At 43.6% G+C, this 24759-nt stretch overlaps 1 protein-coding gene across 1 annotated transcript in view; it reads left to right on the top strand.

Annotated features, from left to right (window-relative positions):
* abhd17c (abhydrolase domain containing 17C, depalmitoylase) overlaps nucleotides 1–15437 on the top strand; it is a 31388-nt gene extending 15951 nt beyond the window's left edge. Inside the window, exon 3 of the mRNA XM_010877000.4 lies at nucleotides 11556–15437. Coding sequence (XP_010875302.1) covers nucleotides 11556–11775 — 220 coding nt within the window. The 3' untranslated portion in view covers nucleotides 11776–15437. The remainder of the gene's footprint in view (nucleotides 1–11555) is intronic.
* The last annotated feature ends 9322 nt before the right edge of the window (nucleotides 15438–24759 follow it).

Raw genomic sequence — 24759 nt, 5'->3', positions numbered from 1 at the left:
CAAGCTTGGTCAGTTTGGAAGGGAACAATGGGTAATGTAATGTTATGCCCACAGATGTCCAATAGGCTTTAACTCCAGTTTTTTGTTGGACCACTCAAGGATATTCAGCCACTCTAGCGTTGTCTTGGCAGTGTACCTTGGGTAGTTGTTGTGCTAAAAGATAAGTCTTTGCGTGTGGGGGCGCGCTCGTATGTGTGTCGGGGGGGGGGGGGGGGGGGGGTGTGTGTCCGTCCGTCACTCAGGAATGACTCCTCCCTGTTGGGCCCGGTGTGACAGATCGAACAGCAGCAGCCCAGTCAGATACGTCAGTCAGTTACATTACGAGAGCGTGCACATAGAGAAGAGTGTGGAACAGAGAGACAGCGGAGAGAGAGCCGACACTGACTCCTTCAGACAGCCCGTTGTTGATCAGTGGTACTGACGGGAGGTGGAGAGGCATTATGTCTCCGTCTCTCATTTCTGTTGATCACTACAGGAATAGAAGAAAACTCTGTCTGCCTGCTTGCCCGTCCCATTGGCAGCCTGTCTGTGTGAATGGAGATGGGCTGAAGCTGAGCTCCGTGGCATTTCACTAAGCAGTACCCAACCTTATTAGACTTCTGCATTTTCTGCATTTCATTAAGTGCAGCATTTGTCTTTTCCTCTTTTTCAGTCCCCCTCTTTCTCCCAGTTTTGGCCCCTCTGTATTTGCATGTCAACATGCCTTCTGATGGGATTAAATGGTATTCCTCTGTCTCTTGTGTTCTCGCCTTACTCTTCATCTCTGTTTTCTTTCCTTTTGACACAACACAGCCAGTCAGTCTCTCTTCTGGTCATGCCAGAAGTGTGTGGGTGTGCTCATGTGTCTCTTGTGCTCACATGTCACTCCAGTCACAAGCTCAGCAGTTTGGAGGACTTGTGTATTTTTTATCTGGATTTTGCCAAATTGACTGGGAAAATACAGGTCGTTGGCAGGAAATACAGTTGACAGTCATGCTTATCAGTCAAAAAGGCTTGTGTGTATTTTTGTTCGTCTTTGTGCGTGTTTTTGATCCCACGTTCTCAGCATACAGAGACTAGCTTGACCGAAATATCACATCTGTACATTGTTGCTGGAGGCTAATGGGGTTTTATGTTTAACAATTCTACAACGGTTTTGACTGGCCCTTTTTTAAAATGCCCTTACTAATCTACAGTACAAAACTCAATGTACTACTATTCAGATTTTTATAGGGAAATCATTCAATTGAAATGGTCATATGGACTGGGAGTGCGGATATTTGTCTGTTGGTCATGGATAATGGTAAACCAATGCAATGCCATGGGTCCAAAGACGATAATTGACTTCCCCTGAGGCCTTGTGCAAACAGATTGCTTCAAGCCGTACGCACTGGGACGGAGGTCCATTCATTCCAATGGAGTACAATAAGCATGTCTGCTACTCATCTGCCGGACTAGGCTGCAGAGCTCACAGGGGGGAACTAGGCTGCAGAGCTCACAGGGGGGAACTAGGCTGCAGAGCTCACAGGGGGGAACTAGGCTGCAGAGCTCACAGGGGGGAACTAGGCTGCAGAGCTCACAGGGGGGGAACTAGGCTGCAGAGCTCACAGGGGGGAACTAGGCTGCAGAGCTCACAGGGGGGAACTAGGCTGCAGAACTCACAGGGGGGGAACTAGGCTGCAGAGCTCACAGGGGGGGAACTAGGCTGCAGAGCTCACAGGGGGGGAACTAGGCTGCAGAGCTCACAGGGGGGGAACTAGGCTGCAGAGCTCACAGGGGGGGAACTAGGCTGCAGAGCTCACAGGGGGGGAACTAGGCTGCAGAGCTCACAGGGGGGGAACTAGGCTGCAGAGCTCACAGGGGGGGAACTAGGCTGCAGAGCTCACAGGGGGGGAACTAGGCTGCAGAGCTCACAGGGGGGGAACTAGGCTGCAGAGCTCACAGGGGGGGAACTAGGCTGCAGAGCTCACGGGGGGGGAACTAGGCTGCAGAGCTCACGGGGGGGGAACTAGGCTGCAGAGCTCACGGGGGGGGAACTAGGCTGCAGAGCTCACGGGGGGGGGGACTAGGCTGCAGAGCTCACGGGGGGGGGGACTAGGCTGCAGAGCTCACGGGGGGGGGGACTAGGCTGCAGAGCTCACGGGGGGGGGGGACTAGGCTGCAGAGCTCACGGGGGGGGGGGACTAGGCTGCAGAGCTCACGGGGGGGGGGGACTAGGCTGCAGAGCTCACGGGGGGGGGGGACTAGGCTGCAGAGCTCACGGGGGGGGGACTAGGCTGCAGAGCTCACGGGGGGGGGACTAGGCTGCAGAGCTCACGGGGGGGGGACTAGGCTGCAGAGCTCACGGGGGGGGGGACTAGGCTGCAGAGCTCACGGGGGGGGGACTAGGCTGCAGAGCTCACGGGGGGGGGGACTAGGCTGCAGAGCTCACGGGGGGGGGACTAGGCTGCAGAGCTCACGGGGGGGGGACTAGGCTGCAGAGCTCACGGGGGGGACACTAGGCTGCAGAGCTCACGGGGGGGACACTAGGCTGCAGAGCTCACGGGGGGGACACTAGGCTGCAGAGCTCATGGGGGGGGGGGACTGGACACTAGGCTGCAGAGCTCACGTGGGGGTTACATGCATGTTTTTCCAACGCTTGCCGTGCCATATCAGAACCGGTAATGCATCAACCCCAAAGAAGATAGCGATGTTATGTGTTTATGGGAAGCTGCACACACTCTGACCACACAATCCATTTAATCTTAGTTATGGAAATATTAAATATTTAAGAGGGTCCTTCTCGTGGTATATAGGGTACATTTCGGGTGGAAATGTTTGTGTTATAAACGGTATGCTGGCTTGACCACTGTTTATCATTGATCTGCGATGAGACAGAAGTTAAAGCTAAAACACCTGGCATCTGACTACTTTTGATGCAAATCTTTTCTTTGCAGCACGTCTGGCATTAGGATCCGGGTAAACATTTGCACTTAAGACTTATCATAGGTGGAATTAAACTCCATGCTGTGTGATTATTTCTGTTCTGATGCTGCACATGGATTTCCATGATAATGTAAAATGTACCATGGGGCAGTGCATTGATGTAATCTGTTTGCACAAGGTTTGGCAATTATTTGATTGTGCAAACCCACAATTCCATTGGCTGATCTCAGACAATGCTGCAGACGAAGAAGCTGGGTGTACAGATCGTAGGCTTGGGGTGGTTACACATGGCTGGGGTTGTGAGGCAGGTTCAACATACTGCTGAATTCTATAAAATGGTGTAAGTGGCTGCTTATTGTAGAAAAATGTACATTACATTCTCAGGCAACCACTCTGGTTGACATGCTTTCTGTCAGTATGCCAATCACACACTCCCTAAATACTTGAGGCGTTTATGACTGTGACAAAACTGCACATTTTACAGCAGGCTTTTATATTCCTCAGCTCTTTCATTTTCAAATCTGGACCACTTAAACCAGCAGGCTCCTGACCTCTTGGGGAGAGATTTGAATATGCCTAGGCTGCTTATTTGGAGTTGCATATTAAATGCTGTTTGAGTATTGGTGTCAAATAAGCTTGTTAAATTTTAAACATTTATTGCACCTGCACACCTGCTGTCCCACAAGGCGCACAAATGTTCTCATGCTCTGGCACAGCTGGTCACAAAAAATCTTGTCCTAAAAATAAATCGATCTACCAGATTGATAAAATGTTCTTCCAATAAAACACAAGTAAACAACTATGTTTCAATAGCTATTGTTAACTGTCTTGCTTGACAATTACCCCAAAATGTACAACATTTTTGCCGGAGCGATTAAGCGGAGTCGGCCAAGAAGAGAGAATGTCACTCACTGACTGACTGACTAAACATTGTTAAATAGCGTAGTGGTTAGAGAAGCGGACCTGTAAACTATAGTTTTTAGCCTGGCTTTTGGGACAACTAGAAGTAACTGGTTAGCTGACCTCAGTTCTCGGGCTGGAGAATGACATTGTAAAAGTTCAGACCGAAATAAAGGGGCCAATCCATTTAAAACCTTAAAGACAAACATTAACATCTTAAAATCAATCCTGAAACTAACAGGAAGCCAGTGGAGGTGTTTTGTGCTCCCGTTTTCTTATACTGGTTAAATGTTGAGTGGTGGCATTTTGTACTAACTGGTGCCAATAGACTCTGTGCACCAGCGTAGTGATGAACTTCCGCTTTTGTCTAGAAGTCGGTATTGCAGTTTCCGGTTTACTTACTAATACTCATCCGCATTAGTGAACACCTAAACTCACAACAAGATGAGGGATGTTGTTGTACGGGGAAAAAAAACGAAATATAATGTACGTGACTCATTTAAGTTTAAAGGTACAAGTGGGTCATCATTTTAATCAGGAGAATGTCCTCTTTTTAACATAATATGGCTTGCGCCATTCATGACTTCTAACACTAGACTAGAAATAGTCAGAAAAGGCGATTTCTTTTATTTGTATTTTTTTATATATACTTCCACGTAACGCAGGATTAAGCGCAATTAATACCATATAGGACGAGATGTTTACTTCCTATGCCAGTTGTTATTTTTCAGTTTCGTTGTGAAATGAGGTTACAGTAGTAAAATAAAAGTGGAGACCTGTTTTGGTGCTTTTTTGAGGCTATGGAATTTCAAGCTTCATTGAGGTTAGAAGAGGATGAACGAAGGTTCGTTTCAATTCACGTGTTGTGGGGACGAGCTAGCATTCCAGCTCACCCAGTGTTCTTTTGCCGTTTTTGAGGCTAGGGTGAATTTTTATGTGTTCTATTGTCCTGCCTAATACTACACTAAAAAGGAACACGTCGCTAATAGCCGGCCGGCACACCACCGTAAACTACTTACCCTCGTAGTTGTGCAGATAACTCGATACGTAGAGTTTGAATCCCTTGTTCCGCTTGCTTGTTGGAGCAGAGGACCAGGCATCAACAATTCGATGGACATCACTAATGCTTATTTTAGGCAGGTCTTGGCGACATCTACTAAAAACTGAAAATTTGGGGCGACGCAGGTGATCGCCTTAAGTAAACCGGAAAATATGCCGACATCTGGCTAAAGCGGAAGTTCGTCCATACGCTTGTGCACAGAGCCTATGTAGGGTTTTCTGATCTACCCTTAGGTACAAGGAATTACAGTAATCCAGCCAAGACGTAATGAATGCATGGATAACTTTCTTAAAATCCCTTGGAGGAAGATAGACCTTAGCCTTTGCCAAAAGTCTTTGCTGAAAGAAGCTAGATTTCACTAGTAGATTAATTTGCTTATTGAGTTTGAAGGAGCTATCAAAGATAAAACTGAGATTCTTAACAAGCTGTCTACTATAAGAGGCTAGTGGGCCTAGGGTACCAAGAGGATCACCCAGCAAGTTACCTCGTCCACACATAAGAATCTCTCTTATTTTAATTTAAAGTAAGACATTTTTGCGCCAACCAGATTTTTTATGTCCTTTAAGCAGTCTAAGAGAGGCTGAACAGAGTCTTTAGATGTTGTTTTTATCGGCATGTAAATTTGTACATCGTCGGCAAAGCAATGGAAGGAGATATTGTGTTTCTTAAAAATGTATATATAGTGAAAAAAGGATGGGGCCTTAAATGGAGCCTTGGGGGACCCCACAAGTGAGCGGTGCCGTGGTTGATGAAGATTTGGCTAGGTGGACCAAAAAAATCCTATCAGTCAGGTATGACTCAAACTATTTTAGGACAGTTCCTTTGATGCCAATGGACTGTTCAAGGCGTTTCAAGAGAATTCTATGATCCACCGGGTCAAAGGTTTCTGTACTATGATGTGGCTTGAAGCCAAACTGAATTTTTTCCTGGATATCATGATTTTTTAAAAACATTGTCAATTGGTTAAGAACTACTCTCTCTTGTACTTTAGAGAGAAAAGGTAGCTTAGAGATGGGCCTACATTTTGAAAGAACATTAGGATCCAGGTTTGTTTTAATAAGAGACTCTACTACAGCATGTTTAAAAGCTGCTGGAACACACAGAAATAAGGCAAGTATTAATCAGAATAAGAATACTGGGCCCAACTGTATCAAAAACATATTTTAAAAGACGAGAGGGAATGGGATCCAGGGGACAGTTTGTGGGGCGCATGGTACGATCTACCTTTTGTTAATAATGAATGTGATACAGGCTCAAACTGATCGAAGACAGCTGAGAAAGTAGATGGAGCAGAAGGTTCTAGGGCGGAGGAAGTCTGTCTTTTGTTTAGAGCAGCAATCTATCCAATGGAAAAAAAGGTTTTAAAATCGTAGTTTGGCTGATGGAACAATACAAGCTTCCCTACTGGGGTTTATCAGAGTTAAGATAGTTGAAGAGAACCTGAGGCCTATGATTATTGTTGAAAACAAGGTTTGATATAAATTGTGCTTTTGCAGCTTTATCAGCTCTCTGATAGTACAGCAGTCACGTAGCATTCCCAGGGAAACCTGGAGTTTATCCTTCTTCCATTTTCTTTCAGCTCGTCTAAGCGAATGTCTGAGATTGCGGTTATTGTTGTTTAGCCAAGGCTCTAAAGATGGCTTTGCGCGTTTAGATTTGAACGGTGCAACAGAGTCTTAAGATATCAGTAAACCCAGAATGACAGGTCGGATCGTAAGCCTGAAATAAAACAGTTTATTGTGACTGTTTCTGGTGGATTTTCGAAGTACACATCCGTGCATGCGTTTTGCGTCAGGATAGACAAACACATTTGCTGGCTACAACATACATTAGTTACTTTATAGTAACTTAAACTGTATACGGTTATATTGTGACTGTTTCTGGCATGGAAAAGTTCATCTTCAGTCTCACTAGCAATTGCTCAATTCTTATGATTATTCCTATGAAATTAGCAGATACTAGTAAGCCTATTACCGGCTAATAAGCTGTTAAAACGGCAAGTGGTAAAAGCAATACAGTTCATAGACGCTATGGTGGAGGTAAACTTAATACGAAACGTTAGTCAGTGTAACACAATCCTCAATGGAGTCTAGCGACTGCTGAAACATGTAATGCCGTGCCGTAGTGGTTAAAGACTGTGCCTCTCTTGTGGAAGACTTAAGTTCAAATCTCTTGAGGGCAATGCCATTTATTAATTCTGGTAGATTCCTCTATTTTCTCATCTTTTCACTTGATGCAAAAGTTATAGTCGCCTTTTGATATTTATTGTATAAATGTCATTCACGAATGAAAGAAATATGTTGTTTTGCCATGATCTAAAAAAAAAAAAAAGATTTTTATGCCATGAAATAGCTTTATATATAGCAGACTCGCTAGCAATTGGTCAATTCTTATGACTATTCCAGTAAGTTAGTAGATACCGGTAAAGCTTATTATTGGCTAAAACGCTGTTAAAACAGCTAGTGGCAAACGCCATTCATAGACACTATTTGTGGTCGAGGTAAACTTAGTAAGAAACGTTAGTCAGTTTAACTGTAACAATGTTATTCACGAATGGCCAATTAACTATTAAAATGGCCAGTGACAAAAGAGGATTTGTTCAGGGTAGAGACGAGGCTTTACTGACACCTGGCCAATGTTACAGCTCCGTGGTGTAGTGGTTAACGACACAGCCTTTCACGTGGGTGACCTGGGTTTGAATCTTGAGATGGCAGCACTTTCTACTGTTGGCCGGCTGAACTAGGCTTGCCTGGTTTCTTGTTAACATTTGCTTTATGATGGTCAGACCATTCCATGCGAGCCAGAAAAAGATGGCTTAGGGCGACAGGGCTATGTTAACTGGCTAGCTTGTTCAATTTCTGAAGCTAGCTTGTTGTTTTCCTGAACCTGATTTCAGTAGATACATTGCTCCCTAATTGATTGCTAATTCAATCTTAATTTTTTTTTTGGCTGGTTGTATTTTGACTACATACCTAACACGTTATAGGGATAAATTCATGTTTGGGTGAAATAACACTTACCATGGGTTGTTCTTGAAGACCCATCTCGGTCCTGGCCTGGAATTTGCACTATTAACATCGTCCTAATTCATGAATTGAAACTGCGTCCTGGGCAACAAAAGCTGCATTGCAAAGGGAAACAGACTCAAAATACAATTCAAATTAAATTCAATAGTCTCTTTGACTGCATACTGACGAAACCGTAGGCAAAATATGGTGACTCCGAACTGGCATTATGCAAACAATTGTCTGTAGCCACCACACAGCCTCTTATTCAGCAATGATGTTGTCTTTAGCTATGCAAATGCTAAGTGGTTGTTCTGTGCTGTTAACGGTTGTTACGTTGAAACCTGAAAATACACGGATTGGTACCACTGTGAACAAAACTGTCGGCAAACATAGGAAGGATCAGTTCAGTTGAAAATTACATTTAATATTTCCAAAATGAAAACATTATTTTGGGGAATACAATTTTGACAGGTTCTTTGAGGTGCACAAGACCACTAGTCTTAGTTGAAAGTGTTTGGGAGTTTCTTCTTGCAATGCAACTTTTGTTGCTCAGGATTCACATTTTCAATTCATGATTTTGGACAATGCTGATAATGCTAATTCCTAGCTGGGACAAAATTGAATAATGGGTTGTTGTGAAAAATGACTCCATGGACAACTCAAGGTAAATGTTATTTCATCCAATTATGAATCTTGGACAAACTATCCCTTTAATGACATCTTTAATCAAGCTTTTTGTGTTTGAACGTATTTAGCTGCAAAACAGACAATGTAGCAGGGAAAACATTAGTACCTCCAGTTTCCAAACTGTCATCGAGGTTGACAAAATGCTTTTTTGTTATTCAGTGTTTTGACTATGGTGAAATGGGTGCCATTATCGTAAACTCCTTGATTTTCCTGATTGGTATTGCATCACAATCGCGATCCTTTGTCCCTGTCCTCTGGGATGGGTATATTTCGGGGAGATTGTTGGAATATTGTTTTTGATCCTGCTCCATTGATCCTCATTTGAAATCAGTCTCTTCCCCTCCAGTCAAATATCTATTTGCTTATTACCAACATGGAATTGTAAACACTTAGATTTTTTTCAGTTGTAGCATTGTTGGTGGATGTGATGATGGGTTACAGATCCAATGCATATGGGACCAGTGAATTATTCCATTCTTACCAGGCACGTTGTCCTGCACCACATCTTCCCAATGGGGACCCTGGTGGTTGAATTGTGATTGAAGTCAGTTGGAACCTTTAATGACTTGGCCTTCTGTGGATTTGCTGTCTGTATCAAGCATGACAACGAATATGAATGTACCAGCCACGCTGCCAGTGTGTGTTTCTGTGTTTAATTTGTGTAGTCTCCAAAACACTCTCAGAGAGGGCTGCGGTGGGGCAGGTTCCGGATATTCTTTCATATTTCACACACATCTTTGTTTCATCCCATCTTTGTTTCATCCCAGTAGAAGTACTGTAGTTTCATCCCATCTTTGTTTCATCCCAGTAGAAGTATTGTAGCACTTTCCAATTTTTCTCTGGTCTGCTGCCCAAATGGCACGTTATGTAGTGCGCTACTTTTGACGGTGTCCATCAGGTTTCTATAGGGCTTTGGTCAACTGTAGTGCTTTGTATAGACAATATGAGCCCTGGGAGACTATCCTATTAGTTTGTGGACAGTCTTGTCCTGTGGGATGAACAGATGGCATCCAACCCTTACCAGTCCGCAGCCCAGGAACACATTTGTGGTAGTTTTGGTAGCACACCCAACTACGGTGTAGTTCTCTATAACATGATGTATGGCATTTTGGCACATTCCTAGTGCAGACTTGAAATGGGACCTACACCCAAAAAGAAAATAGATGTGGCTTAAGCATTGTTGTTGATTTTCAATGGAGAGTCCTTCATTAGGTCAGACACCCACAGTTTTCTGCAAGTTGACCCAGAAATCCTGTTGGTGGGTACACAGAAAAAGATGGGTCGGTTTGTGGTTAAGAGCCAGAAATGAATGTACACCATTGTCTCTTGGCTGTGTTGCAGCTGTGTAGCAATCAAGTGCACAGCTGGTCATGTGACCACCCTTCGCAGGCTCACGCACAGACATGGAAGTTCGTTATCTCTACCGTAGTTCATTTCAACGTGATGACTCACTTTCGCTCATAATTATCCAGATTGGCCAGTTGGTGAGGTTACAGGTTCTAACAACAATTCTGTCTAGCACGGTGATACCCAGCACATCATGTTCCATTCTGTATTTTACTTGCCGAGTCAAAAGAGAATTGTGTTGGCTTTGTTGTAAATGGTTGCCATTCGTATAGGAGCTTACATGTTTCCAGCCTTGTTGACATGGTACTGACGCGAGGGCGGTGTCTTCAACAGCGTGTGCAAGCTTTCTGTCCTCAGAGCTCTGTCTGGACACTGATGATAGTGTGTTCTTCAGTGTGTCAAATACGCCGGTCATTGCGGTGGGAGGCCTTGTGAGATGTTCTGCTCTTGGATGTCGGATGCCCTTTTGACCGCTACACCAGGCAGACCTTTGCAGACAAGGTTCTAAAACACCAGGCCCTCGTGTCACACCTGAACAGCCAGGAGTACCTGTATGGACTTGTAATTCTTGTATTAGGCAGTCAGGGCCACGCTTGCCACTGACAGTGTCTGGATTTCAGAATGTTCTCTTAAACCGAGGCAAAGCAGCTAGCGATGTACTGCTCTGTGTCACTGGTCATGATCAGCCTGAAGGCATGGAGGACGGTGTGCCCCCGGCACCCATAAGTGTCTAGCTGGCATTACATTTCAATCTATTCTTACTTTACTTAGGTCATTCGAGGAATGAAATAGTATTCTGAGATTGTGTACTTTGTCGATTGAATGACCGTCATTCCACTGGGTATGCATGTTGAATGTGATGATGCTCTTAATGTGGTCATCTGTCAACTAGTGGGTCTGGCAGTGCCACTGGGAGGGATGAGAGCTAACGTTGCCCTGTCCCCTGTGGTTCTGCATTTCAAGGTTTGGGAATGGGGTCCCATTTGGGTTTGAACTGGGGGGGTGGGGAGGGCACAGACTGGGCAAAACTCATTTTTAGATGCTTGGAGCACTCTGCTATCATGTGTAACACAGCAGGGGTTTGTATATGGAGTATGTTGTGTGCAACACACACACACACACACACACACACACGTCTGTGTGTGCTGTAATGGTTTGCTCCGTGCTGTGTGAAGGAGTCCAGTCTCCACCACCCCGCTGGGGCCTGAACCGCCACAAGATAGATGGATGTATTTCTAATCCCCCCCCCCCCCCCCCCCCCCCCCCCCCCCCCCCCCCCCCCCCCCCAGGGAGGAGAAACTGTCTTAATGACGCTAAACACATTTGTTGTGGTATAAACTGTAAGATGTAGTACTGTACCCATTAGGCCCTGCTCGCACTTGTACTGTCCATACTTCCCCTCATCAGCAGAGATAACATCCTTCCATCCCTCAGTGTTACACAGCTGGTGCCTCCTCTGTCTTTGAGCGTAGATATTAAAGTTTCATCTCTTTCTCAAGCGAGCTCTCCGCTCCGTGTGTTGGTGATTGATTGTGAATGCCTTGATTTGTGGAACCTTGCCTCACCCATGGAGGAGAGGATTTGATTTGCTGCCACCACTCTACTTTTCCTGATCTCTCTCTCTTTTTCTCTCTCTCGCCCCCTTCTAGCATCGACAAGGTGTCCAAAGTGGCATCGCCTGTGTTAGTGATCCACGGCACGGAGGACGAGGTGATCGATTTCTCACACGGCTTGGCCATGTATGAGCGCTGCCCGCGCGCCGTTGAACCGCTGTGGGTGGAGGGTGCTGGCCACAACGACATCGAGCTCTACGCCCAGTACCTGGAGCGGCTCAAGCAATTCATCTCCTTTGAGCTGCCCACCTCCTGATCTCCTCCAATAACCTCTTAATGGGGCTGCTTATCAATTGTCTCTAACTTGGCTTCCTCCGTGTTGCTTCCTTTCCTTGATCTGTGCTGAAAGTGGACTTGTGAAAATGGATACCTGAAATACCAGAGTTCTGGACAGTTGTTTGCTACGCATGTGCAGATGTTGGAGAGGAGATGAGCGGAGGAGGTTAGCATAGCTGCCCATTCTCTTTCATGGAGGGCTGAAACACTTCTGGTTTTCATACTCTCCTTTTAATCAGGGACTAATGCAGACCTGGGACACCAGGTGAGTGCTAATAACTACCAGGTAGAAACAAAAAACCGACGTGTTTCGGCCCTCCTGGACCGATATAGGGCATCCCGGCTTTAGAGTGTTGATATGTATTTCCCAGAGATGAACCGGGTCCAGCTAGGCTGAGCCAGGCTAAGGCATCCCAGGCGCTCATATGTCGACAGGCCCCAGGTCTCCTGGACAGGCAGGGCCTGCTCAGTATTTGCACTTGCTCTTAAATCTGGATCTCAATTTAATTCTTCTGTCACTCCCTGAGTTTGTCTTGATTTTTCTGTCTGTAATTCTGTCTGTCTTTTGATCCCTGTCAGTGGGGATGTGAAGAATTCCTCCTGGGATCTGTTGATCTTGTTCTGTTTGGTTTTCTCGCTTCCTCTTTCTTTTTCTTTTATGCTCATGATTGATTGACTTTGTATTTTTTTTTTTTTTATACCTGACAAAGAAAAATCTGTTTTGCACCTCGGATACATGATTGATGTTCTTGCTTATTTGTTTTCTTGGTTCATTTTGTTCCCATTCAGGGTTAATTCAAAACAAATGCACTTTTACTGTGCAGCTATTTTCAGGTAATTCTTATTTTTTTTCTATGTTTACTTTTGATCTTATTGGCATTCCATGTTTTTCTCTAGGTAGGCAAAAACAGAAATCCTGTTTTGTTTTTCAAGGCCAGTAAGGTTTCCAGTAAGGAAAGCCTCCTGGCCCTAATGATTACACTTGACCATGTATCCAGTTTATAAAAGACAAAAAAAAAACAGAACTATGATGTACTGTAATTGAACTTATGGAGTGGGGTATGTATTGTGAAGCATGGTGCTTGGTTTCATTGTGGTAACTGAAGAGTCTTCAGGTAGAGATCAGAAGCCATTGGTATGAAAGCTTCCCAGAACCTGATATAGGTGGTCTGGACAGGTCTTTCCTGTTCATTTAACTTTATGCATTGTGGTCGAAAAGGCAAGACTGGTCCTAAATCATTCAGCTCCCCCCACTCTGTGAGGCAAACCAGTCCTTCAAGACACCCCTCACAAAGTTGTTTGTCCTCCATGGTAGTTATTTAATTGATTCATCAGTTTCACTCTACTGGTGTCCCAGGTCAGAATCAGGCCACCTCCTCAAGTCCTATATTTGAACACCTATATAAATCCCAAATCAGTTTATAGTCACTACTCCCTTGGCACCCCTGTAGATATTAAGAAAATCAATGGATACTAGCTTAATAATTTCATTGCCTTGGGTTTTGGGTGGACTTTGTTTGGACTCATCGATTTACTACAAACTCAGTGGCCAGTTTGTTAGGTACACCGGCTATTGGGTCGACCGTATCCCCTCCAGAACAGCCTGGATTATTCAAGCCATGAATTCTACCAAATGTCAGACATTCCACAGGATGTTTGTCTGTACTGACAAAATGGCATCACACCGTGGATGCAGGTTGGTGATCAGTTGTGGTTTGGAACAGCACGTTTCATGTTCCTTTGCTTTGAGGTCCGGTGACCACATATGCCACTGAAGTTTTCTGCTCCGGGATTCCTCTACTAGGCAAGGTTTTTTTTTGGAGTGGCGATCGTGTGCCTACTAAAGCCAATTCGTCTTGTTTTAAGCTGAGGAGTGAAAACCCAAAGTGCTTGTTTGCTGCGATTAGCCCGTCTTGTGACAAGGATAGCCAAGCGGTGCGTTCCGAGTTGTTATACACTACTGTTGTACTGTGCCCTGTTTGTCTGTCAGCTGGCACAAGTCTTGACGTTCTCCTTCTACCTCTCTCATCAGCTGATTTTGCCCACAGGACTGCCACTGACTCAACGTTTTTTTCCTGTTTGTCGCCATCCTCGGTGTACCCTGGAAACTGTCACGCATGAGAAGCCCAGGCGCCTGGCACGGTCTGCTGGACTACGCTCAGAGTTGCTTGTCTCACTAGGTTTTGCCCATTCTGACCTTTAACCAAAAAGTAACTGAACGCTTCTGCCTGCCTCGTGACTCATTGTCTGTAGGAGTCGTCCATTTTTGTTGTGTACCTAATGAACTGGCCGCTAAATGTAAATCCGCAGGTATGCTTTGCATGTTCGAGCTGATTTGGCATTCGGCACTAGTGTATTCCATCAGTGATGTTTGACACAGTTTGTTTGCCCATTGAAGAAAGTTGGTGATTTTACAGAAATACTTTGAGTTGTTTGGGAGTTTGCACTTGTTCGTTTTTATTTCAACACTACAAATAAAGCCTTATGTCTTCTGACATTTCACCCTAATGTTCCCGTTGAGTCGAGTCAGGGCGTCTCATGTGTGGGGTCACTGGCTGCTGTCTGTTGCCGCCGGATTGGTTGGAGGGATCTGTCAATCACTGTGAAAACGTATAGACATTTTTGGGGTAATACTGAAATGGTACTTAACCAAATGCAGTCTAAATGAGTCTTCACATGTAGATATTTTTTTGAGCCATCTCATCCCCATGTGCAGATTCTGGCTTCTAGCTCTATCATGTTACCCCCACCCCCCATATGTACACACACACACACACACACACACACACACACACACACACACACACACACACACACAATTTGTTTAACTCCAAAGAACTCCGCAAGTGTCACTAAGGCAAATGTTTTAGATGAAACAATGCATGCGAAGACTTCTGAAGGACATCTTTAGGGTAGGAACAGAGACTGGTGAAATGTCTCGAAGTCTTCAGCAAATGTTCTCGGTGGATACACACTACACTTGCTCACGTAGTGGCATTCATGAAGGAGGAAGTGTATTGGAATATGTTCGTAGTGACTTGTGATAATTGTTTTGACTGATCATTGTGTTGCTGTGAGGTCATGGCTGTATTTTGCGGTCGTGGTTTTGCTTTTCTGTGTGATGAATGGAAGATTCTAGTGTTCTTTTTCATCACTTGATACAGGGCCAATGAATGATGCTAAAAGCCCTTTATCTTACCATCTTTAGTGTACTCTGCTTATCTTCTCTTTTTAAACAACAGAGGAAAAGAAACGCTTTAGTCCCATTTATTGTTTTGATACTGACATTTTTACAAAGTTTTTTCCAGTCCATGTTGATAGATTTACACTGTCTCTTAATGCTGGTTTGTAAGATAATCATATGTAATGTAATCTATATCTCTATACATATATGAAACATTGATTCAAGGGGTATTCTGGCCTACTTGATTTTAACACTGGAATCACTGTATGCAAATCTAATGCAGAAAAAAAATGTTGGTACAGACAATGGCTATTATTATAGTATAAAACTGACTGAAAGATGAAGCCTTAAATGTGCCGTGCTACAGATAAATGTAATTCATGTTGGCTGTGTTGCTGTCAGGCTACACAGTGGACGGTTTAATGCTTAATGAAATAAAGGATGCATGGAATTACGTAGAATCGGTCTCTTATCTGTTCTATTGTTCTGAAATATATCATCTGTGTCTTGTACTATGCTGGATGAATTAATGTCAACGTTCAAGTGTCCATAAAGGAGCCTCTTGGGAGATAATATTTCAATTATTCTTACTGTGATAAATATATGATTGACCAAACTAAATCTAAATGGAATCTTAACAGGGTGGAAAAACAAGCTCTGTTACTCTTTGTCTGGTATGACAATTCCATAAGGAGTTGGCAGGAGAACAGAGGCAGGCTGAAACTCTGGCTACAGGAGATTAAAAACTAAGCTAGATGTTGGTTTTGTGTTCAACCCTGAAGTCCAGTGAAGAGCTCAGGGGATGGTGGCTGTAAACATGGCAAGCAACATCTTTGTGGCGCAACTACATGAAACGGCGTAAACTTAACCTGACAGGCACATCCAAAGTGGTTAAGTCCTAATGCAAAGTTATGCCAAACATTTTTCTTCTCATTGATTAGATATGTAAAACCAATCATATTGCAGAAGTCATGCAGGAACATGTTTAAGAGTGTGACGTTCTAGAGTAGTGGTTCCAAACCAGGGAACTTTGCCTATAAATGGGGTAATTTGTTTGACTTATGAGAATTGACATACTGGTCTATTTTAACATGAGGGGTGTTTTATGTATATGCCGTTATAATTCTGCAGGTGGTACAGTACCCAGCAATGGTTGGGGAACACTAAATAGAGGACCCAACCTGTCTCCTACCTGGTCAACTCTGACAAATATATTAAAATGTTTGAATTCCAACTAAACCAAGTTATGCTTACTCATGTGCTTACTTACGCCACTGGTTTTAATTAAATGTTCTAACAATAGGCAAATTAATTATGAATTTATACTCGTGGAGCAGTATTTGGCTAGTAGTCAAACTCATAGGCATCTTTCAACTCTGGTGCCAATATAGGTGAGTGAATGGACTTAAATAATTAAGCTGTATAGCTGGATGTACTTTGCAGGCTGAAATAATTTAGCATTACATTTTCATGAGGTAAGCCACAGATTTTATTGACAACATGCTTGGTGCTTCTACAAATACATCTCTTGCTTTTATTTCAGACAAACGGTTCTTTGTGGTTACTAGTACAAGGCTGAATTATTGTTTTAAGAATCCAAAAAGCATTTAAAATCTGTTGTTTCCATAACTTTTCTATTGTGGTTGCACGTGTGGATCTGAAAATTTACTTGAAATACAATTTTACAGCAGCTGCACAGGCAGTTAATAGACTATCTACTCCTTGTCACTTACACCAAAAACTACCAAGTCACCTTGTAGGAGTTTCAAGAGCAGGTACATCTTATTTATACAGTGCTTTTAGAAAATATTCCTCTTAACTTTCTCATAATTTTGTATTATTGAGTTCATTTATAATTGATTAAATATGTTTTGCCATCAATCTACACTTAATAATAAAAGTGAAAACGTTTTTAGAAGTGTATTAAACATTTTAAAACTCATGTACATAAGTTCAGATGCATGCTGTGTCTCTTGAACTTGATTGGAGTCCACCTGTGGCAAATTCAATTGACTGAAAATTATTTAGGAAGGATTTAAGGTCCCTCACAGTCCATGTCAGAGCTAAAACCATTTACTCCATTGAACTCTATCAACCTCCATTATAGAATTCTGATGAGGCATAAATCTGGGTAATTTTTTTTTTGAACAGGCAAGCCTTTAAAAACAAGTATATATATTTTTTTTACAATAATGGCCTATTCACTATACACGTTGTTCACACAATAAAATGTAAATAAGAACAATCTTTCAATATTTTTATATTTATATTCATTCTTGGGTACAAGACATTGAAGGCTGAGCTTATTTTGCAGCTTATTCCACATCTGTGGTAAAAGAAATCTGTTATACCAAATTCAGGGGCTATTCTTGGCATGTCGAGTACTAACCAATCCTGTGTTCTGGTGCTAAAATTGTCTTAACCTTAACAAGAAAGGTGATATGTGCGAGTTGTTTTTGCTGTAATGCTTTGTAAATAAACAAAAGTGAGTGCTTTTCTCAAATTACTTACAAAGAGGTCCATCCCATCTTTTCATATAAATTGCAATGAGCTGTCTTATAACTGACCATGAATGTATAGATGGTGCAGTGGAATATAGTACAGTAGTATCAGCATAAAAATGAATGTCAATTTTTTTATATAGCCTCCAGTCTCAATTATATAAAGCACAAATGACAGAGGACCTGAATTTGAGCCGTGTGGCACTCCTTCACGCATTTCAAGAAATTCTGATTTTAGCCTTTCAGTCACAATAGTCTCAGTTAATCCTGAGACTTAGTCCAAAAACCATAAGCAGGCATCAGCACATATGCCTAATTACCTTAAATATGAATGATCTACTGTGTCATAGGCCTTTGGTAGGTTTATTAACAAGGTAGCAAACTTCAGCTTTTCATCAAGGGCTATTCTTTATAACCAGTGAAGTTGCAGACACATTGCTGTGCCCGGTTCTAAAGTTCACTCAGATAAGAGAGTATCTGTAGATATTTAGTAGTGATTCTACACCGCGTTCCAAATTATTATGCAAATGGTATTTTACACTGATTTTCCAAAATAGTCGATGCAAATGTCAGTCAGCATATTAAAAACTCAAAATGCACTGCTCAAAATTATCATGCACAACAGAGTTGCAAATCATTTTATAAGTTGTAAAGAACTGAAAATGGTCATTTGTTGAATTTGGAGCATTAGGAGGTCATATTTACTTAAATCAAAAGCTATTTCAGTCAAACACATCATAACATAGGACCCCTTCTTTGATTTCACAATTCTTGCATCCATTGAACTTGAGAGTTTATGGAGAGTTTCTGCTTGAATGTCTTTGTCAGAATAGCCTCCCAGAGCCGCTGTTTTGATGCAAACTGCCTCCCACCCTCATAGATCTATTGCTTGAGGATGCTCCAAAGGTTCTCAATAGGGTTGAGGTCAGGGAAGGATGGGGGCCACACCATGAGTATCTCAACTTTTATGCCCATAGCAGCCAATGACACAGAGGCATTCTTTGCAGCATGAGATGGTACATTGTCATGCATGAAGATGATTTTGCTATGGAAGGCCCGGTTCTTCTTTTTGTACCATGGAAGAAAATGGTCAGTCAGAAACTCTATATACTTTGCCAAGGTCATTTTCACACCTTCAGGGACCCTAAAGGGGCCTACCAGCTCTCTCACCATGATTCCGGCCCAAAACATCAACCAATCAATCTATCAATCAGTCAAATGTATTTATAAAGCCCTTTTTACATCATCAGCACTTTGTGCTTGTAAAAGGTGTTTTACAAAACACCTTGCCTTAAACCCCAAGGAGCAAACAACAGTAGTGTTGAATTTCAGTGGCTAGGAAAAACTCCCTAAGAATGCCAAAATTTAGGAAGAAACCTAGTGAGGACCCAGGCTCAGAGGGGTGACCAGTCCTCTTCTGACTGTGCCAGGTGAACATATTAAAATTACAATTGTAATAATTAATAAATGCATGTGGGCTGAGTCTAGAATGTATTTAAACTTAGTCCAGGTCAGAAGCATGACCAGATGGACAAGGACAGGGACAACACGGGGGGGGGGGGTGTCAGCACAGTGGCAGCTGAAATCGTCAGGCATCGTCTCGATCTGCAAAACAACCAGGAGGACTCTGGACAGGGACAGCAACGGGTCCCCCAAGCCAGGTACTCCACAGATGTTGTCCAGGACCTCATGCCCTCCTAAGTTCAAAACGGAGGAGACTGGGAAAATTCTGAAAATGCATTCCTCAGATCACCAAGGCTACACCCTACACCCCCAGCACACTAATATAGTAGCGTAAGACCTTGAGACTGAGACAGGGGGTCCAGCGACACTGTGGCCCTATCTGGGGGAGGCCCCGGACAGGGCCCAACAGGCAGGAAATCAATCCACCCACATTACCAAGCATCATCCAAAGGGACACACATCAACCGCAACCACCCTGAATGGGCGCTGAGTATTGCCAGCAGAGTACAGCCCAATTGCACAAGTGCGCAACAGAGAGACAACAAGCCAGTGACTCCACCCCCGAAAGACATTGGAGGGAGGGCATCCCAGTGGCGACGAGAGCCCACCTGGCAAGACAGCAATGGTGGACAGTATCAAGCCTTCTGGTCACCTTCATGCCCCTGGTCCAGGCTACATCTAATCATAAACCGTGCTGTAGAGATGAGTTTTTAGTAGACACTTGAAAGTTTGCACTGAGTTTGCATTTGTAACCTTAATTGGCAGATCATTCCACAGTAGTGGAGCTCTATGAGAAAAGGCCCTGCCTCCGGCTGTTTGTTTAGAAATTAAAAGGCCTGCATCTTGCGATCGTAGGTTACGTGTAGGTATGTATGGCTGGATCATTTCAGCAAGGTAAGTAGGAGCAAGTCCATGTATTGATTTATAGGTTAACAATAAAACCTTAAAATCAGCCATAGTCCTAACAGGCAGCCAGTGTAAAGAGGCTAGTACAGGAGTAGTGTGTTACATTTTTTTTGTTCTAGTTTCTAGCAGCCGTGTGCAGCACTAATTGAAGTTTATTTATTGATTTGTCAGGGTAACCGGAAAGAAGAGTAATCTAGTCTAGAAGTAACAAAAGCATGGATTTGTTTCTGATTTTTACAATGATTAGAAGATGAAAATAAACAACTCTTGAGACATATAATATATGTTCATCAAAGGAGAGGTCAGGGCCAAGGGTAACGCCGAGGTTATGACCATGCAGCCGTCGAGGTTCACAGTGAGATCTGCTTACAAAGCTCTTTGTTTCTTGGGTCCTAAAACAAGCATTTCTGTTTTTCTTGAGTTTAAAAGCAAGAAGTTCTCTGTCATCAACTTCCTAATATCTGAAATGCATGCTCCCAAAGTAGCTAATTTGGGTGCAGTCTCGAGTTTCACAAGTGCAGTCTCAGTACTATGATGGGGTCTGAAACCGGACTGGAACATTTCATAGATGTTATTCAGTAAGGCATTCAGTTGTTGGGAAACACATTTTTGAGAGGAACAGGAGGTTTGATATTGGCCTATAATTGTTTAATATGTTGGGATCCAGATTAGATTTTTTTTAGAAGAGGCTTAATTTCCGGTGAGTGTGGTACACATCCGGAGGAAAGGGAGCAATTTATTATGTTCAACATTGGCTGACCTAGCACAGGAAATAGCTCCTTAAGTAATTTTGTTGGAATCAAGTCTAGCTGACAATTTGTGGGTTTAGAACTCATTACAAATTAGTGAATGTGTCGAGTGATTGATATAAAAAAATTCAAGTGTCCCCATTGACACCTGGTCAGGGAGGTTCAGGACATTCTCAGGACAACTAAGATTTTGGGGACTATAACTATTTAAGGAGGACTCAGTTATTTGTTTTCTAATGGTGATGATCTTTTCATCAAAGTAGTTAATGTATTAATTACATCTAAAGTGAAGACCCACTTCACTTGTTGAGCGTTGCTTTTTTGTTAACTTTGCAACTGTATCGAAGATACATTTTGGATTGTTTTTGTTCACCTCAATCAGGTTGGAGAAATAAGCTGATCAAGCAAATGTGAGTGATTTTTGGTGTACTGTATCCAGGCTAGTCTGAATACAGGTGCTGGTCATAAAATTAGAATATCATCAAAAAGTTGATTTATTTCAGTAATTCCATTCAAAAAGTGAAACTTGTATATTATATTCATTCATTACACACAGACTGATTTCTTTTAATTGTGATGATTATAACTGACATACCCTCTACAGGGTGTTGGAGGGTTCATGGGAGTTTGCCCAACCAAACTCCCATGTTTTGTGGATTTGGAGAAGGCATTCGACTGTGTCCCTCGCGGCATCTTGTGGAGGGTGCTTGGGGAATGTGGGGTCCTGGATCCTTTGCTAAGGGCTGTCAGGTCCATGTACAACCGAAGCAGGAGCTTGGTTCGCATTGCCGGCAGTAAGTCAGACTTGTTCCCAGTGCACCGGTTCTGTTCGTAATTTTTATGGACAGAATTTCTAGGCGCAGCCAGGGGCCGGAGGGTGTCAGGTTTGGGGACCACACAATTTCGTCTCTGCTCTTTGCAGATGATGTTGTCGTGTTGGCCCCTTCTAACCAGGACCTTCAGCATGCACTGGGACGGTTTGCAGCCGAGTGTGAAGCGGTGGGGATGAAAATCAGTACCTCCAAATCCGAGGCCATGGTCCTCAGTCGGAAAAGGGTGGCTTGCCCACTTCAGGTTGGTGGAGAGTGCCTGCCTCAAGTGGAGTAGTTTAAGTATCTAGGGGTCTTGTTCACGAGTGAGGGAAGGATGGAACGGGAGATTGACAGACGGATCGGTGCAGCTTCTGCAGTAATGCAGTCAATGTATCGGTCTGTCGTGGTGAAGAAAGAGCTGAGCCGCAAGGCGAAGCTCTCGATTTACCAGTCAATCTACGTTCCTACTCTCACCTATGGTCATGAGCTTTGGGTCATGACCGAAAGGACAAGATCCCGGATACAGGCGGCCGAAATGAGCTTTCTCCGCAGGGTGGCCGGGCGATCCCTTAGAGATAGGGTGAGAAGCTCGGTCACCCGGGAGGAGCTCAGAGTAGAGCCGCTGCTCCTCCACATCGAGAGGGGTCAGCTGAGGTGGCTTGGGCATCTTTTTCGGATGCCTCCGGAACGCCTTCCTGGGAAGGTGTTCCGGTCCCGTCCCACCGGGAGGAGACCCCGGGGAAGACCTAGGACACGCTGGAGGGACTATGTCTCCCGGCTGGCCTGGGAACGCCTCGGTGTCCCCCCGGAAGAGCTAGAGGAAGTGTCTGGGGAGAGGGAAGTCTGGGCATCCCTGCTTAGACTGCTGCCCCGGCGACCCGGCCCCGGATAAGCGGAAGAAGATGGTATGGTATGGTATAACTGACAACTAATGAAAATCCCAAATTCAGTATCTCAGAAAATTTGAATATTACTTAAGACCAATACAAAAAAAATATTTTTTGAAATGTTGGCCAACTGAAAAGTGTGAACATGAAAAGTATGAGCATGTACAGCACTCAATACTTAGTTGGGGCTCCTTTTGCCTGAATTACTGCAGCAATGCGGCGTGGCATGGAGTCTATCAGTCTGTGGCACTGCTCAGGTGTTATGAGAGCCCAGGTTGCTTTGATAGTGGCCTTCAGCTCTTTTGCATTGTTGGGTCTGGCGTATTGCATCTTCCTTCTCACAATACCCCATAGATTTTCTATATGGTTAAGGTCAGGCGAGTTTGCTGGCCAATTAAGAACAGGGATACCATGGTCCTTAAACCAGGTAGCTTTGTGTGCAGGTGCCAAGTCCTGTTGGAAAATGAAATCTACATCTCCATAAAGTTGGTCAGCAGCAAGAAGCTTGAAGTGCTCTAAAACTTCCTGGTAGATGGCTACGTTGACCTTGGACCCCAGAAAACACAGTGGACCAACACCAGAAGATGACATGGCACCCCAAACCATCACAGACTGTGGAAACTTTACACTGGACTTCAAGCAACGTGGATTCTGTGCCTCTCCTCTCTTCCTCCAGACTCTGGGACCTTGATTTCCAAAGGAAATGCAAATTGTACTTTCATCAGAGAATATAACTCAGCAGCAGTCCAGTCCTTTTTGTCTTTAGCCCAGGCGAGATGCTTCTGACGCGGTGTCTTGTTCAAGAGTGGCTTTACACAAGGAATGCGACAGCTGAAACTCATGTCTTGCATATGTCTGTGCGTGGTGGTTCTTGAAGCACTGACTCCAGCTGCAGTCCACTCTTTGTGAATCTCCCCCACATTTTTTAATGGGTTTTGTTTCACAATTCTCTCCAGGGTGCGGTTATCCCTATTGCTTGTACACTTTTTTCTACCACATCTTTTCCTTCCCTTCGCCGCTCTATTAATGTGCTTTGACACAGAGCTCTGTGAACAGCCAGCCTCTTTAGCTATGACCTTTTGTGTCTTGCCCTCCTTGTGCAAGGTGTCATTGGTCATCTTTTGGACAGCTGTCAAGTCAGCAGTCTTCCCCATGATTGTGTTGCCGACAGAACTAGACTGACAGACCATTTAAAGGCCTTTGCAGGTGTTTTGGGTTAATTCGCTGATTAGAGTGTGGCACCAGGTGTCTTCAATATTGAACCTTTTCACAATATTCAAATTTTCTGAGATATTGAATTTGGGTTTTTCATTAGTTGTCAGTTATAATCATAAAAATTTAAAGAAATAAACACTTGAAATATATCAGTCTGTGTGGAATTAATGTATACATTTTACAAGTTTCACTTTTTGAATGGAATTACTGAAATAAATCAACTTAATCAACTAATTTTATGACCAGCACCTGTACTTCCAACTTGGTGGAGCGCCACTTTCGCTCCAATTTTCTGGAGGCTTGCTTGAGTGCTCTGCTATTGTCTGTGTACCAGGGAGCAAGTTTCTTGTTGCGTATTTCTTTAGTTTTTAGTGGTGCAACCGTATCTAAAGTACTTCGCAGTGGTGAGTTTAGATCCTCGATTTGATCATTTGCGGATTCATTTACTCTGTCGTTACAAGCTAACTATCAAGGAATCCAATTGTAGTCCGAGAATTTATAGTACGGCTTTTGCAACTCATTGTTTGCAGAGCAAGTGGATTTCCTGTTTTAAAGGTAAATGTAATAAGACAGTGACCCGATAATCCAGGATTTTTGGGGGGGAAATTATTAGATCTACAGTATCTATTTCTCGTGACAGGACTAAATCTAAGCTGTGATTGTGGCTGTGTGTTGGACCTGAGACATGTTGGATAAAACCCACTGAGTCAAACATGACCCTGCCACCTCCTTGCTGACGTCGCAACCTTATTGGGACCATCCACTACTCCGTCCAGGGTTGCACGGCACTCATCAGTAAACAAGACTGTTTGAAAATGAGTCTTCATGTATTTCTGGGCCCACTGCAACCGTTCCTGCTTGTGACCATTGGTCAGGGGTGGCCGAATACTAGGTTTATGCACAACTGCAAGCCTCTGGAGGATCCTACACCTTGAGGTTCACGGGACCCCAGAGGCACCAGCGGCTTCAAATGCCTGTTTGCTGCTTTGTAATGGCAGTTTAGCAGCCGCTCTCTTAATCCAATGTATTTGTCTGGCAGTAACCTTCCTCATAGTGCCTTTATCTGCATGAACCCGTCTGTGCTCTGGATCAGCCACAAATCTCATTATCACGCTTAAGTTTTGGTGAAATATCTAATGTTTTCACTATTTGATGCTTTTTCACGGCAGAGAGATCCTTTTTCTTTCCCATATTGTCTGAAACCTCTGGCCTGCTTAATAATGTGGAACATCCTTCTTAAGTAGTG

Source organism: Esox lucius, chromosome 2 (assembly GCF_011004845.1).
Source record: "Esox lucius isolate fEsoLuc1 chromosome 2, fEsoLuc1.pri, whole genome shotgun sequence".
Taxonomy (NCBI): Eukaryota; Metazoa; Chordata; class Actinopteri; order Esociformes; family Esocidae; genus Esox; species Esox lucius.
Note: the sequence above shows the minus strand (reverse complement) of the source record. Positions and strands in the feature narration are given on the sequence as shown.